The sequence below is a fragment of the Cavia porcellus genome, unplaced genomic scaffold, assembly GCF_034190915.1.
Source record: "Cavia porcellus strain 051 isolate PalLab524CR breed Dunkin Hartley unplaced genomic scaffold, mCavPor4.1 scaffold_16, whole genome shotgun sequence".
In the NCBI taxonomy this organism is placed as follows: domain Eukaryota; kingdom Metazoa; phylum Chordata; class Mammalia; order Rodentia; family Caviidae; genus Cavia; species Cavia porcellus.
The window spans coordinates 35,246,160-35,265,433 of record NW_026947499.1 but is presented as its reverse complement, the minus strand read 5'-3'; the positions used below and the strand labels follow the sequence as shown (position 1 = coordinate 35,265,433).

Below are 19,274 nucleotides of genomic sequence, written 5' to 3'. Positions count from 1 at the left end.
TGTTGCAAATTCAAGGCCAGCCTGGGCTACAAAGTGAGTTCAAGTCCAGCCTAAAATGCATGGTGAAACCTTGTCTCAAAAATAAATAAATAAGGGCTAGGGATGTAGCTCAGTGGTACAAGCACCTGCCTGGCAAGCACAAGGTGATGAGTTTGATCCTTGGTCATATATATATATATATATATATATATATATATATATATAGCAAAGGCCTGAAAATAGGCAAGTTTCTATCAAATAAAGGAAAAATTTCTTTTCTATGTCATTTGAAAAAGGTAAATTATCATTCTAAACAATATTCAAATTTATTAAACAAATGAAAAAAGGAGTTACATGATGTTTAACTTTCATCAGTTTTAAGGTTTATGATACTGCCAAATTTTCTATATAATTGACCTTTCAAATCTGCTAACATCTGCTGAATTGATTCTATTTTGGATTCTAAGGCATCAATTTTTTTTTTCAATTTTTTGGTACCAGGGATCAAACTCATAACCTTGCACATACCATGCAGGCGCTTGTGCCACTGAGCCAAGTCCCTGGCCCTGGCATCAATTTTTTCTCGCAAATTTTTCTCTGCTTCTCCTAACATTTCTTGTGACTTTTTTTTGTACTGGGAATTGAACTCATAACCTCATGCTTGCCAGGCAGGTGCTATACTGCTGAGCTCTATGTCTGGCCCTTTTGTATTTCTTTTGAGACTGGCTAATGAAAACACCACCAATTTGATAAGGTGCCATGAAACAGTCATCATCTGTGAGCGTGATGTCATCACAAGTATCTTCTAAATTCTGGAGTTGTTTCTTTTTCATTTGTATTTCTTCTTTTAGCTCTGTGATTATACTTATGTCCTGTGCAAATTTGTTTATCTTTTATTGATCTTCAAAAGTAACATTGAGATCTTCTGCAACCATCTTCTTCATGGTGGCTGCCATCTGGGGATTCCTTTTATCTGTTTTAGTTTATTAGGGCTGTTATAACAAAGTATCACAAACCTGCGTTGGGTGGCCTAACAAACAGAAACTTAGTTTCTTACAATTTGGGGGCCTAGAAATTTGAATCTGGTTTATAGATGGCCATCTTCTTCCTGTGTTTTCACAGTATCTTCCCCTTGTACTTATCTATATCCAGATTTCCTCTTGTAAAGACATCAGTCATATTGGATTAGGGCCACTCTAACAACTTCATTTTAACTTAATCATCTCTTTAAAGGCCTTGTCTCCAAAGAGCTACTGAGGCTTAGGACTTCAACATGTGAACTTGGAGGGGATTCTGTTGGGGACCACAAATTATAAATCAAGGCTAGGGACCCAGAGGCTTTAATCTTACCCCAGGGCAAGACTGTATCAGTGGAAAACATCCTGGTTCCTTGGGAACCCAATAGTAATAAAAATAGGGCTCCTCCTTTTTAACCTGCCATCTCTCCCCACAACATAAAGATTCTCATTAGTATAAGGTCACCAAAGCCCTCTGAGTCATCCCATAATCCTTCCAATTATACAACCAATAAAATTGGCTATCTTGGAGTGTCTTTGTCTCTGCCCATCCAGTCTCTCTGTTGTACGTTACTAAATTTGTTTCTGTTTTTTCTTCACCCTTTGTTGTACTCCTCATATATGCAGTTGGGGATCTTGGCCAGGTCCCCAGCAGGAGTCATTTCAACCTATAACACCATCAAAGTTATTTAAAAGTGTATAGTTCAGGGCCGTGGAATATAGCTCAGTAACCCCCAGCACAGGCCTGGCAAGCACAAGGTCCTGAGTTTGATTCCTGATACAAAAAAATTTAGAAGTGTGCAGTTCGGTGATATTAAGTATGTTTGCATTGTTGTACAACCCTTATTATGGCCTTTGTTTAGAATTTTTTTCATCTTACAAAACTTAAGCTCTGTATATCCATTACCCCCTTACCAGCCTCTGGGAATCATCATTCTACTTTCTGTCTCTGTGTATTTGATTACTCTAGGTATCTCATCTAAGAGGAATTATACAATATTTGGGTTTTTTTTTTTGTGTGTGTGTGTGTGCTTGCGTATGTGTGTCTGGCTTCTTTTGCTTAGCCTAATCCAATATAATAATATTCAGTGTTTATCCATGTTGTAGCGTATGTCAAAATTTCCTTCCTTTTTCAGGCTGAATAATAATATATGCAGAAAAGGAGGTTAATTTTGGATTTATCTTCACTGTCCACCAACTTAGCACACTGATTTATCCGTAGTAAGTACCATCAATATTTGTTTCATTAAATTTGGGAAGGGTAGAGAGGCCTAGGAAGAACCCTGTAAGTACTCAGGTATCATTCCTGGAACTGAGATTTTTCTTTTTCATTATCAGTACAAAACTATTTTGATAGTGTCTAAGGTTTCTTAGATATAGCCAAAAAATAGATATTCAGTTTTTATTGTGGAATTAAGGTCAGAGCCAGTAACTTAGAGCTTCTTATTGCTTATCATGGATGCTTTTGTATACTTTCTCCTGGAATTTTTTATATTGGAAAAAATTATTGTACTGAGATCATACTTGTTTGGCTCACTAACTTATATTTGAATACTGTTAATGATAATTTTGCTCTACCATGTGCCTGTTGTAAATATACATACTTGTAGCAAGCATACAGGGTTCCTCTAGGAGGATACAGATGAATACTTCAAGCGTATTCACATTCATCGGGGTAGATAAGTCAATATCTACAAGAAACTGTCATAGGAAGGCTCTGGGTAAAACCAGGAGTAGTCTACCAGGATCGAAAGAATCCCTAAGACTAGTTTGCTAAGTGAAGTTTTAGGTTCTAAAGGTGAGACTTTCAGCTATCTGGCTCTCTTAGCCATGTGGCAGCAGGCTGGAAGTCTTTTCTGGAAAACCTACTAATCCAGGGAAAAATACATGCAGATATTGACAAGGAGGAAGGTTCCCTACAAATAGGCTCAAATATTCGAAAGCTATTGATGATCATTACAATCATCTGAGGAGGTTTAATACCTGTGATGTGCCCCACCCTCACCCAAATGATTACATCAGAAAATCTGCAGATGGGGTCAGGCGGTTAGTGTTATAAAGTTTACCAATGATTGCTGTGTGTGGCCAGGCTGTGAACCACTGCTGTGCAGCAAAGCTTGTGTGTGGTTAACGAGTTCCACCACAGGTTCTGGGTTTCTGACCAGCGATTTGTGATCTTCTCCTAACTGCGAATGGACAGCAAAGGTGCACAGACTGTAAAAACAGCTTCTAATATGAAAACAACAACAAAATGACCAGAAAAATGAAGACTCTTCAAATTTTTTAAAAACTGTCTTCCTTGTTTTCTGAGACATGAAAAGTTATTACATTAGTGAGAGGAGAAAAACTTGGAATTTAAAATTAAAAGACAGCAAAATCTCTTAGCTATGAAAAACACGGTAGCAGAATTACTATTTTGCCAAATTCTTGAAGAGAAAAGAAATTGAGAAATCTCAATAAAAAATACAGTTGAGGAAATCTCCCAGAATGCTGAGTAAAAAGTTAAAGAGGGAAAGAAGAAAGCCAGAAAGATGGAAAATAAACATAAGAAAATGAGGACAGTCTAGGAGAGTGATGGTGAACCTGTGACATGCCTGCCAGTGGTTTGCCATCACTGGCTTAGGAAGTGCAGCATACGAGTAATAGAACAGAACAGTAATTCAGAGAGACAACAGAAGAAACCGTGAAGAAACCATCAAAGAAAGAATTAAAAAAGACCATTAGCATCTGTTTTTCCCAGAACAAAGGACATGAGTAAAAGGGACCAGCAAAAGCTCAAGGTAATGTGTGGAAATACTCCCCCAACACACACACAATAATGAAACTTCAGAACAACATACATCTACTGAGGTAACTTCCAGACAGCAAAAAGATTCCAGACGGAGGATCGAGACTGAAAATGAGCTCTGCCCTCTCAGCACCAAAACAGGCAATAACTTCAGTGTAATGGTAAAGAATTATATTCCTTTTGGTTTAAGTTCCTCGTTTATAACACAAGGCTCAGTGTTGGGTAGCTTGAGGCCCCTTAGAGCTCTTTTGAACCAAAGCGAGCATATTGCCTCTCTCTCTCAGCCCCACTGGTCAGAACTGATCTCTATTCTCTTGCAATGTTCTTTGGAAATGTCTAGCAGCTCTTGAGCTGTTAGGATGCTCAGGGTTCTCCTAAATCTGCTGTGAAGTGACAGAGGAGACCCCTCTCCCCCTTGTCCACTCTGTTGTTTCGCAACAGAAATTTATTCTTTTATAGTTTTAGAAGCCAAAAATCTGAAATCAGAGCGCCAGCAGGGCCATCCTCCTTCTGGAGGCTTTATTCTGCCTGCAGTTTCTGGTTCCTCACCTTACCCACTAGATGGGATGGGAGCAATGGTCTGTCAGAAGCTGGGCCCGAAGACAGATCTGAGTGATAGGCACAATATTTAACTCAGAAACTTCTCTCTTCTGTCTTTCCTAAGCTTATCTTCCTGGGACCACCAACCAGCTCCTCTTTATTTCAAAATGTGACCATTCCTAGGGGTTTTGTCCTTCCTGCTCCATAAGGCTGTACAAATGCTTGTATTTAGGTTTAGTTTCAAACTAGAACCTTCTCAGTGAATGTAAGTAGAGAACTTTTACAAATATTATACAAAAAATGTTATTTTGCTTATTAAAAGCATTTGAGAGTAACTACATAAAAATCTCTAAGTCCCCATATTTGTTCATTCAATGAATATTTATTGAGCTAGGCACTGGCACAGCAGGGTTCAGAATCTATATACATAGTTAGGTTGAATGCTCCTGGATTACAGGGAGCCTGTGAGGGATTTTGGTACCCTTCTTCAATAGGTCTTCTTTTGCTTTGCTTTCACATTGATTCTATTAATATGAAGGTAGCTGCCCAAGGCTTATGACCAGTCACTTGGATCAAGAAAGCCAGTGGGGATGCCAGAATGGTGGCACACAACTGTAATGTTAGCAACCTAGAAGGCTGGCGCAGAAGGATCACAAGTTTGAGTCAGCCTAAGACTTACTGACTTTACAAGGCCCAGTCTCAAAATAAAAAATGGATGCAGAACATAGCTCAATGCAAAGGCCCTGGGTTCAAATCCAAGACTGAATAAAGGTTATTGGTGGGGAAAATTCTACACTCATCAGGTAAAAGGAAAAAGAACTGAAAACTTGTAGTTGCAGCTGTGGACACATGGCCTAGTAGCAGCAGGAAATTTGTCTTCTGGTAGGAATCATCTCCATGGTTATTATCCATCTGACAATCAGAAATAACATGGACACTGCTAAGATCTCAGGGACTCACGTGATGAGAATGCCAATCAACCTGCGACTTATCGTAAGGTCAGGTGCTGTGACTTCCGATGGTTTGGTGCCAAAGTCCTCATCAAGTAGATGAATTTGCAAGTGAGATAGGCTAAGGTGAGCTTTTTTTGGTAAGCTTTTTAAAGAGTTTTCATAGACACATTCTGATTCATACTGCCTCTGAATGGGAGCTCTGCCTATGACACTGATGGAGAAGAAAACCCTGTAGATTTGGCAGCAATTTGGATTGGATGGTGGAAGAAAGTCATTGTGTCTGTTCCATACATTCTAACTGGAGCTGTGGATTTAGTTCAGTGGCTCAGCATCTGCCTGGCAAGCCTGAGGTCTTGAGTTTGATTCCCTGTACCCCCTGTCTAATCTTCTGAGTATGAGAATATGTTTATGTTTTTGAGAGTGGAGAGGAAGAACCCAGAACTCTCAGGTCACTTCCTTCTGAGTTCTAGCACTGGGAGAATGTGGTGAGGCTCCTCTATAGACCTGAGGATTTCTCATCTCCAATATGCCTTGAAACATAATTTTTTTTGTATCAGGAATAAAACTCAAGACCTTGTGCTTGCCAGGCAGGCACTGTGCTGCTGAATTATATCCTCAGCAGCCCCCAAAGCCTAATTTATTCCATCTTTATAACTCAGATCCTTTCCAAGCATCTTTCCCTGCCCTCAGAGATAGGGATGGGATATCAATGTGGCCCTAGGACCTAATGCACATTGCCAGGTACCATGTCCCTAACCCAAGGGTTTATGGAATGACTCACATCCTAATCTGGAGGTTGGGAAGTCTGTGGCAGCTTGAAGGTTTCAACCACAGGGAATGCAGCAGAACCGCTTTCAGAAGGACATACGAGAAAGGAGGGATGTAGATATGGTTGTTACCCATGTATAAAAACCCATCATGACTAATTTATAAATGCAAAGTTACCATGAAGAATGAGCAGACTGAAATGATTCAGGGAGGGGAAGGAAACTGCAAACAGGTGAAAACATTGCATTAACGGGGAGAAATGGAAGTTGTGAGCTCCGTGTCCAAGAGCCTCTTATTCAGCAAGGTTGGTGGAGGAAACAGGTGGGGTCTGTGCTGGATCACCGTAAGGCTCATAGAGGTGGTGCCTGGGGCATTTAGAGTGTCATGACCTCAAAGTCTGGTTTCAAAGGTTAATTTATGTGGGACTTTGGGCATATTCTTCTTGAATCCTTTGTTTCACTTCTCTAAATGAGAGACAATAATATCTGCCTCAGAGTCCATATAGTGAAGTGAAAAGTGTCCAGTAGTTTCTAGCACTTGTAGTATTTGTCAATGTTAGTTCACCAGGATTCTGTCACTTTCTAGCTTGTTCAATAGACCCTACTTTTTGAAACACTGAAAACTACTTGACATGATGCCCAGTAAGGATTTAAATTTTTTTTAATTTTGAAATAATTTTAGGCTTAAAAGCTGAAAAAGGAGGAGCAGAGGGATTGAACAGAGGGTAGAGGAATAGGAAAAAAAAAGAATCCAGTTATAAACATGTACAGATACAAATCCTTATTATGAACGTGATCATTATGCATAGCTAAAGTGTACCAATAAAAATAACTTGCTTTGCCAAAAAACTGGGGAGTTTTCCTATATCCTACATTCAGCTGCTGCTGATCTTAACATTTTACATAACTATAGGTCAGGGATCAAAACCAGAAAATTAACAACGACACAATGCCATTAACTAAACTATACACATCAGTGAAACTAGCCTTCTCTTGACTATCCTTTTCTGTTTCATGATCCAAACCAGGATCCTATGTTCCATTTTGTTGTCATATTCTCTTTAATGACAGTTTCTAATTTGTGACAGTTCCTCAGACTTCATCTTTTAGGACATTGACACTTTTGATGAATACTCTTTGCTTTGTAAACTACGTCTCATTATGTTTTCTCATAATTAGATCGAGAATACACCCTTTTCATAGAAATACCACTGCAATGGAACATGCTACTTTTAGTCTTCCTTTTTTTTGTGGTAAAATTTACCACTTAAGTCATTTTAAAGTGTGTAATTCAACGGCATTATGTGTATTGATGTTGCACAACCACGGTGTAATTTACAATATTGTGTTATCTCTATTTCTAGACTTTTTTATCACTCCAAAAGAAAACTTCAAACTCATTAGCAGTCACTTCCCAATTCTTCCCTGGCATCTATCAGTTTGTGTTCTGTTTTACGGGTTTACCTGTTACAGACATTGCATCTGGCTTCTTTCACTGAACATGTTTTAAAGATTTACTCATTTGCAGAATGTGTCGGGACTTCATTCTTTTTTATAGCTAAATAATATTCCGTCGCATGGGTAACCCCTATTTCACTTTTGTATTTTCCAATTCCACAGTGACACCTAGTGTAGCCTTCTCTAGGATCCGCCTGGCAGATGTGGAGGGGAAGGAAGGGAAAGAGCCCTGTGACTGTATTGTATAGGAAGGAGAAGGGGTCACAATGGTGCTGGGGAGAACAGGGTTGTCTTTATACACGGCAGACTATGGAAGCCAAAGTAGAATTGTTAACCACGGAAAAGGAGAAAGTTTTTAACCAAGCAGGGTCAGAGGTGTCCAAGGAGGTAAACAGACCCCCTCCTAGGGCTAGAGGAGGTGATGCTTAGTGGCACCTCATTTTCCAAGCCACCAGAGGTGGAGCTCGGCCTGTGGTGGTCGTTCGGTGAACAGGTTGAGGTCCAGGGGGTCACAGGAACCTGTATTTATTGCGGGTACAGTGGGGGACTTCCTTTAAGCGAATGTAGTGTGGGAAAACTTCGACGTGGCCAGAGGTGACTACCCTACTCTGCATCCCAGCTACTCTTTTCCTCGCCGGGGCCTTCGGGCTCGCTACTGGGGCAGGTGGTCTCCGGCCGCTGGAAGCCCGGGTTTCCGCAGCTGGCGGCCAGGGCGCGGCGCAGCCAGGCCCAGCCCCGGGCCGAAGGCGGAACCCAGCGCGCGCCCGCCCCGCCCCGCCCGCAGCCCCTGGCCCGGCGCGCTCGAGGGCGGGGCGGCGCGCGGCCCGTGCGCGTGCCCGGGTCCTGGCGGCGGCGTGCGAGGGCCGCGCTTGCGCGCTGCGGCGGGGCGAGGGGCGGTGCGGGCGCGCGTCTGTCAGTGACAGCGGGAGGGGGAGGGGGCCGGAGATGGTGGCGGCGGCTGCTCTTCCGACATGAGGCAGTGGCCGCGGGAAGGCTGGCGGCAGGCGCGGCCGCGGCGGCATCTCTAGCTCGGGCAGGGCCCCCGGGGCGTGGGCGCGGCGTCCGGGCGGACGACGCGGGAGCCTGACTTTGCCGCAGCCCGCACTGCCGCCCGCGGAGGGGCCCGCGACTCGGCCCGGCATCGTCGGCCCAGGGCGGGGGTGCGGCACGCTCGGCTGGGGGCAGCAGGCCACGCTAGACTGGCTGCTCCGACGGGGGCCCGCAGGCTCGGCAAACTCGCGGGCCGGGGTGCGCCCCCTGCCGCGGGCAGGGCCGGCTGGAGCGCTGGGGCGCGGACGCGGGGTGCGGGCCGGGGCTCGGCTGCGCCGGGAGGGGACGCGGCCAGCGCCGCAGGTCCGGCCCGCGCGCCTTTGACGCACCGGGCGCCGCCGCTGCAGGATGAAGTGCTGCTTGCCGCTGGAGTTGTTTTTATGAAAGAGGCTCGCTGCGCCCGGAGCGCTCAAGGACTGAACTTCCCTCCGAAGACGCTGTTGGAGTCGCGCGGCGCGGAGGCCACCGGCGGGAGAGTGTGCCCAAGGGCTGCGCACCGCGTCTCAGACCCGGGACCCAGGGCGGCTGCGTCGCCGGGACCCCCGGGAACACCAGGTCAGTCCTGAGCGGTTCTCAGCCGCCACGAAGGTGAGACGGTGGGGTATTAACCACCCTTCATCGGCGGTTTTTGTGAGTACATGGTACCTTCCCAAGTCACTTATCCGAACCCGCACTCGGCACATGCACAGGTTGCGTGCCCTTTAGGTGTCTGTGTAGTGAGGCGGCTCTGACTCTCGGCGTTTTGCCCGAAGGTACCCCTGACCCGGCCGGGAAGATTTCGAGAGCTTGGCAACATGGCTTCCCCGCCCCACCAGCAGCTGCTGCATCACCACAGCACCGAGGTGAGCTGCGACTCCAGCGGAGACAGCAACAGCGTAAGGGTCAAGATCAACCCCAAGCAGCTGTCCTCTAACAGCCACCCCAAGCACTGCAAGTACAGCATCTCTTCCAGCTGTAGCAGCTCCGGGGACTCCGGGGGGCTTCCGCGGAGGGTGGGTGGCAGGAGCCGCCTGCGCAGGCAGAGGAAGCTGCCCCAGCTGTTCGAGAGGGCGTCCAGCCGATGGTGGGATCCCAAGTTCGACTCTGTGAACCTGGAGGAGGCCTGCCTGGAGCGCTGCTTCCCACAGACCCAGCGCCGCTTCCGGTATGCACTCTTCTACGTGGGCTTCGCCTGCCTTCTCTGGAGCATCTATTTCGCTGTCCACATGAGGTCCAAACTGATTGTCATGGTGGCCCCCCCTCTGTGCTTCCTGGTAGTGTGCGTGGGCTTTTTTCTGTTTACCTTCACCAAGCTGTACACCCGGCATTACGCGTGGACCTCGCTGGCTCTCACCCTGCTGGTGTTCGCCTTGACCCTGGCTGCACAGTTTCAGGTTTTAACGCCTCTCTCAGGACACGTTGACAGCTCCAATCGTACTCCCACAGCCAGGCCCGCAGACATTTGCCTGTCTCAAGTGGGAAGCTTTTCCATGTGCATCGAAGTACTCTTTTTGCTCTACACCGTCATGCACTTACCTTTGTACTTGAGCTTATTTTTGGGAGTGGTCTATTCAGTCCTTTTTGAGACCTTTGGTTTTCATTTCCGAGATGAAGACTGTTTCCCTTCTCCTGAAGCACGGGCCCTACACTGGGAATTGCTGAGCCGCGCCCTGCTTCATGTCTGTATTCATGCCATTGGGATCCACCTTTTTGTCATGTCTCAAGTGAGGTCCAGGAGCACCTTTCTTAAGGTGGGACAATCCATCATGCATGGAAAAGATCTAGAAGTAGAAAAAGCCCTCAAAGAGAGGATGATTCATTCTGTAATGCCAAGAATCATAGCTGATGACTTAATGAAACAGGGGGATGAGGAGAGTGAGAATTCTGTCAAGAGGCATGCCACTTCCAGCCCCAAAAACAGGAAGAAAAAGTCCTCCATACAGAAAGCTCCAATAGCATTCCGCCCTTTTAAGATGCAGCAGATCGAAGAAGTCAGTATTTTATTTGCAGATATTGTGGGCTTCACCAAGATGAGTGCCAACAAGTCTGCTCATGCCTTGGTGGGTCTCCTCAACGACCTGTTTGGTCGCTTTGACCGGTTGTGTGAGGAAACCAAATGTGAGAAGATCAGCACTCTGGGAGACTGTTACTATTGTGTGGCAGGGTGTCCTGAGCCTCGAGCAGACCATGCCTACTGCTGTATCGAAATGGGCTTAGGCATGATAAAAGCCATTGAACAGTTCTGCCAAGAGAAGAAAGAAATGGTGAACATGCGTGTCGGGGTTCACACGGGGACTGTATTGTGTGGCATTTTGGGCATGAGGAGGTTTAAATTTGATGTGTGGTCCAATGATGTAAACTTGGCCAATCTCATGGAGCAGCTGGGAGTGGCTGGTAAAGTTCACATTTCTGAGGCCACTGCAAAATACTTAGATGACCGGTACGAAATGGAAGATGGGAAAGTTATTGAACGTCTTGGCCAGAGTATGGTTGCTGACCAGTTAAAAGGTATGTGCATTTCTTTTCCTCATTATTTCTCTCCTTTGTTCCTTGTGTATTAAATTAAAAAATTTCTTTGTAGCATCAGTGGATAAGGCAGCTCAGCTGTCTCAGGATACCTTGACCATGTGGGAATCTCAGGATCAGTGTAATTTTTTCTCTAGTTACTCAAATATCATAGATGTTATCATGCTGCAGTTAGGGACACTGAGATAGTACTGGCCTAGGCGAGACCTTTAGAAGGGAGAAGATCTTTGAAAATGCACACATAATCAGTCAATTGTTAACATTTCTGAGATTTTGGGTACATGTTCCATGAATAAAAGGATGTTAGAAACTCAGCAGTCAGAACCTTTTAGCACTTCAAGAAATCACCTTTGCATTTTACCTGCTCACCCTTAAATCCCATGCAAATGATTCTGTATCCCTTTTGACAAATCTGTGAAGATTAAACTGTTTCTCCTTGCCAGGTCTTGCTTTGCTTAATGTTAAAATAGGGATAGAAGTCAGCTGTGCCCTGCAGGAAAATTAAATGGAATTATATACCTCTTAGTGCCACACTGCCCTTTGCCTACATCTCATTTGAAACAGTATTTGCATTTTTGGCTTTCATCATTCATTGGTCTAATGATGCTTAGCATCATATTTGTTTTATCAGAGACTCCAGAATTTTAGAATGTTGAACTTCACAAGCTGTCATGTGATTTGAACGTGAAAAAGGCACCCGAAGGGTTCTTTTATGCCCCTCCTCTCTCCCTTCAGATTTGTATCTGTCCTCGCCTCTGATCTTATACTTCTAACAGTTCTTGATGTTTTTACTTGGCTATTTATTTTATTATTTTTAATTTTTAGATGTGACAAAATCTCTGAGTTCTGGGAAGTGATATATAAATAAGTGGAACCAAAAAATAAGGATTCTAAGTAAATTTGCTGCATTCTTTCAACAGTTTTAAACTAAAACTCTTCCTTCCTCTTTCAACCTGCCCCCTCTTTCAACAGTTTAAACTAAAAATCTTCCAGATTGAAGGGAACATTTATTTTAGAAGAATGTGAAGAGCATGACATTGGTTTTTTTTTTTTAAACTACATTTGTAAGGCTGTATTGTGTTTTGTGGTGCCTGCGTGCTGCATAATTACACAATTAAAAATCCCGGGAGAGGGAATTTTCAAAAGGAGAAGTAATATCAGTTTAAATGAGACATGGGAGCTGAGAATTTAAACTAGAGACAGCAAGTGGCTAAGTTAGGGCTTGTATAGGTTGTTGTTGGCCTTGGAATAACAGTGTATGCTCAGTGGGCATTTTCTTTCTTTGGCTTGTGATCTGATCGCTCCATATCATTTATTTATTTGTAATCTAACAAGGGTGCTTTCTCCTACAGATTTTTCTTTATTGTATTTATTTTGTTATTGAAGAATTTATGGATGAAGTAGCACTATGTTTCTACCTGAGATTTCTCCTTAGTTTTAAATGTTACATTTCTGAGGCTGGAAATGACACTTTGCAGATCACTTGAAAGATTTCTGCTGTGACAAGTGTCTTCCGATGAAGAGGGTAGCACCTGCTGTTGGGCCTGAAGGTGTTAGTGAAGGGAGGTATAAATGTAATCCTTCCTTGGCATTTTGGCATCTTTATGACCTCAGAGTTTCAGGCTGTATCATCAAGGATTATAGAATAAATTCCAGGCAGTAGTACACTGCATTATAATAATAATCAGATATATTGGGCCAATAGACAGTGATAGCAGTTTTGTAAGTTGTACTTTGTATAATATATTGCTTGAATTTCACAAATATAAACAGATGAAATTATTAGGTATGTTTGGAAGTCACTAACTCACTGCGTGTTTTGCAGTATCCTTTTTTGTTTGTTTGTTTTTGGGGATAGGGTCTTGCTATGTAGGTCAGACTGGTTTTGAACTCCTGCTTCAGCCTCCCAGGTGCTGGGATTACAGATGTGTGGCTCCCCATTTGTGAATTTATTGGTAAATTTTATTTTCTATTTATAGGTCAAAAGATTCAAAAACACTCATCAAAAAAGAAAAAAGTTATAGGAATTTTTGTTTTGACTTCAAGTAGTATAAATTTGGTGATTACTTTTTTCATATTTGTATGATACATTATATATTTATAAAGGGAAAGTTTTAGTACTGCCTGGGAGTAAGAAAAGAGAAGATTTAGCTAAACTTTTGTTTTTTTTTTAAGACAAGAGTCTCGCAATATAGTTTAGGTGGCCTTGAACTCACTGTGTAGGCCAGGCTGGCCCTGAACTCAGCAGTCCTCCTGTCTCAGCTTCCCAAGTGCTAGGATTACAATGTGTGTCATCATGCCTAGTTTTAAAAATTTAGTATTCCATCCTTTAACTGTTTCCCCAAGGTTGTGATTTTTTCTTTCATCAGTTCATTTTGAAAATCTCTCTGGACAGGACTCCAGTAATAGAATGTCTATACAACTTCCTGGGCCTTTTGAAAGTGTTCTAATGCACACAACTGTTAATGCAAGATGATAGCATAGTTTATAAAGACCCTTTCATATATATGGCTGTGCTTATCTATACCAGATTTATATTAGACGTCTATCTTTGGTATTGGCGCTAGTATTTATGTCTCATCCCTTTTCCTGAAAATAGAGTTAAAAAGAACTTATACTGTATAAACAAACATCAGTGGGGTAGTCAGGGATTCCAGAATTACCCTGGCAGCATGAAAGGAAGCTGCTTCATTTTTGTTTATTTGAATAGACTTTGCAGAAGAGGGGTATTTCATTATTTCTACATGTTCACTCTTTCATTCTTAAATCCTTACTGTGCTCCTGCTGGGTGTACCTGAACTATGGATGGGATGATGGACTTGCGACAGTTCTTGACCTTGGTGAGCTCCCAGTGTTGCCATGGAGTGTACCTGGGAACTGGGTTCACTTTAGAGAGGATACATATTTGAAGAGGTTTTAAGATCAAGCTGTATCTCTCCAAGTAGTAAAGGAAGAAAATTGGGTGCAGTGCAGGTGATGTGGACATGGAACTGTGCTTCTCAGTGGAACTGGGCAATCATACACAGTTCATTAGGAGAGGAGTACTGTGGGTAGCATGAGAAGGAGTATGCACTTGATTTTGAAGGTGAGGGGAAACTGATGGGCCTTAAGCACAAGGCTTAGGTGATCTGATTCACAGGTTTTAAAAGTTTATGCTTGGGCTGGGGATATAACTCAGTGGCACAAGCTCCTACAGCACAAGTTTCTGCCTGGCAAGTGCAAGGTCCTAAGTTTGATTCCTAGTAACAACAGCAGCAAAAAACAAACAGACAAAACTGCATGTACTTGTAAAATAAGGAGAAGGAATTTTGATTTAATAATTGGCCTTCTCATTGAGGAGTTCCCATAGTAGCATTATTTGGAGAGTACAACAGGAAGTAAAATATAACATTTGTTTTATATGCAATTTTTTTTTTTTTTTGGTACCGGGGATTGAACTCATGACCTTGTGTTTGCCAAGCAGGCATTTATACCCCTGAGCTAAATCTCCAGCCCCATAGGGTCTCACTATGTAGCCCAGGCTGGCCCCAAACTCACTGTGATCCTCCTTTGTCAGCCTCTTGATTTCTGGGATTCTAGGCATGCGCCATCACACCTAGCTTTATGTTCAGTTCTAAGGGGAAAATATAAAATACAGAGGGGGATTTCAAGTGAGTGTGTGTGTGTAATATAGGATACACAGTCACTGATAGAGAATGATGAAGGAATTTTCAGCATAGGGCTAGGATTTTGGAAATGACCCACAACGTCAGGATCAATCACTAAAGAAAAGGAGAAATGGCCTAATGTGAGTGATGGAAAGACTCAGATACCCTGATAGACAGACTCACAGGCCCTTTGATACCCTGGTGCTCAAGTGGTTTGGCTTTGGACTGCAACCACAAAGATGAAGAATAATATCCAGAGTTTCTGGTTTTTCCTGTCACAGATGTAGAGTCACAGGGACAGAAAGTGAAACTCCTAGAAAACATCTCCGTCCATCTTCTCCCTGAGTAGCTACTAGGAAGATAGCATCAAGATGGTCAGTCCCTCCAAGTCAACACTGTTATATCTTTGTGAAAAGAATGTCAGATAGAGATTGCATTGTTAGATGTAGAGATTAAAGAAAGCTTTATCATGGTCAGACTTTATCCTTGTGGAGCCCCTGGGAAGAAATCCACAAGGTGTGTTTGGATTGTCACGTTTTGGCCACCTCTGTGACCAAGACTTTTATCTTTGCTGATAGGTGGCACTTAGAAGGACTCCTCCTACCTGACCCCTACCTGACCTCCTACCTGCATAGAGGAGCCAGTCTACTCTTCATCCTTTGCCAGCACCTGTCCTACACTGCAAGTCTGGGTTTCCTATTGTCAGTTGACAACTAAAAGCCCTAGCCAGGTGTAGTTTGGGTGCTATTACATGTGCAGGTGCTTCCCTTGCTCCCTCTGAAAGCACAAATGGCTTGTCACCATCTAAGATTGTAATCCTTGTGATTGCAATGCCAACTCTAGCTGACAGCTCTGCCTCTTCTCTTAGAAATTATGCTTGCCAACTGTTACGCTTTAGATATGAAATGTCCCCCAAGAGTCTCATGTGTTCAGAATTGGGGCCTCTGGAAGGTTTGTACATCATTTGAGCTTTAACTTCATCAGTGGTTTAATCCATTGATAAGATCATAATTTGATGGCATTATTGGGAAGTAATAGAAATTTAAGGGGCAGGGCCTAGTGGAAGGGAGTCGGTCATGGGGCTGTGTTATTTGGGGACTATACCCTCTCCCTGGCCTCTTACTCTCTGGCTTTCTCTCTGCTTTCCGAAAGCTGTAGTGAGATAAGCCGCTCTCCTCTGCCACACCCTTCTGCTGTGATACTTCTGTTTCATCACAGATCCAAAAGCAATGGAGCTGGCTGATCATGGGCTGTGAAACTGGGAGCCCAAATAAATCTTTCTTCCCATAAGTTGTTTTTTTCCCTCAGATACTTGGTCACAGTGATGGAAATCTGACTAACACACCTGAATTCTCCAATAGGGTCTCATGCATATTGAAACAGCCCCTTGGGCAGCAACGGGCAGAGATAAGATGAAACAGAAAATGTGGCTTGACAGCTGGGATGGGAGACAGCAACCAGTTGTGGAGTAGATGCTCAAGAAGCCCTTATGGCAGTCTTTTTCAGGCTCTAGGATCAAATTATGTGGCTTTCAGTAAATTGCACACAGCTGTTAATTCTAAAGACTAGTTCCTAGAAAGAATTAACCTTTGTCAGAGGAAGTTAAAGATAAGGTTTTCTGACTTGCTGGAATAATGCAGAAGAAAGGGAAATAATCTTTTCAGGTAGAATTACTAAAGAAGGGAAAAATTAAAAAGAAATAAATAAAACAAGTGGTTTCAAGGTTCTGGCTTACTAATAAGCTTGTACAAATAATGATGATACTTCTACTTACTGATTGGTGTTGCCTATCTACTTTGTCATGAAATGATGATATTGGAAAAAAGACATTTAATTTTCCACATATGAGGGCACATGAGTAAATACAAGGCTGTGTGTTCATTGACCATCTCGGTTTGGATATTTCCTTAGGGATTCCAATAGTGTATGAGTATGATCATCCTTAGAACTGTGCAGATTCCCTTTCCTGGTGGAAGCTGCTGTCTACGGCCATACCACCCTGAACGTGCCTGATCTCATCTGGTAGAAGCTACTGACTACTGAAAGAGTTAGACCGAGTGGCATGGTGCCCATTTGGCTCTGTCTACTATTCCTACTTTGCATAGGACAAACCTAAAGTCCTTCCTCAATAGGATCTAGTATCATTGGTGAGGATTTTGTAAAGGGATCAATTTTCAAAATGAGAAGTGACATGTGACATGTGAACTATAGACTGGCCAGGCCTAGATGTTGCTCAGAATGGAAGTGAAGGTACTGAGCCACATTAGAGAGAACCTTTGCCTAAGTGATGGCCAGGCTTGCCAGGGGGAAGCGGTACATTTCTTCTAGAGAAGGCAATGAGATTGTTGTTACTGTGCTGATACACCTCGTGAACTGCACCTGCCCAGCTAATCTGGGGCTAAACTTGAGTCAACTTTGGCGAAGGAAAGCATACTTTATAAAACTTATTTGCTCAGATTTTTATTGCCTTTACCCAGTATTTTCCAGCATTGTACTGATAAAAAGCACCCTGCATTCTCTCCATGGAGTTACATGGAGAAACTCAATCCGTTGAAATAGACGGGAACATTAGTCCCCACTCCTGAGGCTAGTGGTGACCAGGGAGGTAGAAGCAATCAAGGCAGCGATAATGGTGGTAGCAGCCTTGGCTCAGAGGGTGGGGAGCTGGGAAATAGGAATGGATTTGAGACTGAGCCAAAGTCCTTGGGTGGGGCAGCTTTTAAGCATTTGATTAAGTTGGTAGTTCTGAGGATACCTTTGTACTCCTAAAAAGTACTGGGGACCCTGAAAAACTTCTGTTTATATAAAGTATCAATATTATTATTTTTATTTTAAACAACAAACAACAAATTTCAAAGCATGATGATTAGAGGGTAATAATGGTAATACATCATGTATTGTTATCTTTAGTTACTCAGGGTACAAGATATCTGCATTCAGCTATATAAACAATATTAGCACAAACCATTCTTTTCAATGATCTAAGAGAAATTAGTAGTATAATTATCTTAACTATCATATACATACACATATTCCTTTCAGCTTTTCACGCTGGGGAGATAGTACAATATTTATACATGTGAGTCTCGTTTATTTCACTTATAAATATAGTCTCTAATTGCATCCACTTATCTATGAACATCTGAAGTTTATCCTTTTTGTGGCTGAGTAGTACTCCGCTGTATAAAAATACCACATCTTTTTTAGTCCATTCTTTGGTTGGTAGACATTTAGGTTGTTTCCAAGATCTACCTATTTCAAATTTTGCTGCTACAGATATGGGTGAACATATATTGCTGTGGCATGATGTTTTTACTTCTTCTGATAAGATACTCAGAAGGGGAATAGCTGGGTCAAATGGGGCCTCCAATCCCAGTGTTTTGAGGAATCTCCAGTGATTTCCAAAGTATTGATATTTACCATATTAGAAATTGAAACAGACTGAAAAGTTTAAACAAATGTTTCCTTAATTTATTTCAAAACAAAGTAAATCTATTACATCCATCTCATATTAATATAAGAATTTTAATAAAAGTAACTGTTTCAAAAAGTACTATATTGCAAAAGTATATTAAAACGAAGAACTTTGATGAGAAGAGGGTTACCAGTTTACATTTTTACAAGTCTGTTTAATGTGTGAATCAATAAAAAACCAAATTTTTAAAAAATTATAAGCATACATAACAAAAATTGACCATTTTAACCTTTTTAAGATTAGCTGGATTTTATATGCTTTTGTATTTAATGTACTCCTGGGTGTTGAAGGATGTGTAGCACATCTGCCTTTATACAGATATGTAGTTGGAAAGTGAAGGAACATTTTAATAGATTTTAGATTTTTAGATAGTTGTATTTTCTTAAAGGTTAAAGTGGTAGTTCCTTAAGGGTTAACTTGTAACATGCAACCTGAAACCCTATTATCAGTTATTTGTATGCTGTTTTGTTATAACCTATTGGATTTTTTAATAGATCTGTTCCCTGGTATGATTTTATAACTTTATGTGTTGGTCATTTTGATTTTTGAGTTATGCAGATTTTTTAGGTGCTCACATCAGGAAAGCCTCAAAATACTGGGCGGATGCTAACGTCATAGTGCTGATAGACGCTTTCCAAAATTCTTGTTTTATTTATTTATTTACTTTTTTTGGTATTGGGAATTGAACTCACGACTTTGTGCCACTGAGCTATATCCCCAGCCTCTTGAGTTTTAACCACTGTCAACAATTGCAGTCAATTGTTTTCCTTGATATAATGGGCTCATTTCATTCAATTTCCAGGGACAGTATGCCGCTATTCAAGTCTAAATGACTGTAGTTCGTCTGTAGATTAAATATATATGATATTCCATGAAAAAAGTCACCAGTCCAGCAGTTGCCTGCCAAATGCAGGACTCTTACTCTTGTGTGGAATGTTAAGTATTATAGACCTGTAGACTATTAAATAATATGTATTCAAGGTTGAGATTTACCATAGTCATTAGTTTTTATTGCTTTGTAAGGAGTATTCTTCTGTGAGGCTGTATTTTCTTTTTGCAGATGTACAGTGGTCAAGAGTATATAGTGATATGTAGT

At 42.3% G+C, this 19,274-nt stretch overlaps 1 protein-coding gene and 1 pseudogene across 2 annotated transcripts in view; one reads left to right on the top strand and one right to left on the bottom strand.

Moving 5' to 3' along the window:
• Nucleotides 1-340: 340 nt before the first annotated feature.
• On the bottom strand, nt 341-935 carry LOC100717504 (prefoldin subunit 4-like; annotated as a pseudogene).
• An 8,051-nt stretch (nt 936-8,986) lies between these two features.
• The window catches only part of Adcy9 (adenylate cyclase 9), a 113,116-nt gene continuing 102,828 nt past the window's right edge, over nt 8,987-19,274 (top strand). The window contains exon 1 of one of the 2 annotated variants that reach the window (XM_063226400.1): nt 8,987-11,038. In XM_063226400.1, the coding sequence (XP_063082470.1) occupies nt 9,346-11,038 (1,693 nt within the window). In that variant the 5' untranslated portion in view covers nt 8,987-9,345. The remainder of the gene's footprint in view (nt 11,039-19,274) is intronic. The other variant, XM_013141971.2, reaches the window with a different exon arrangement.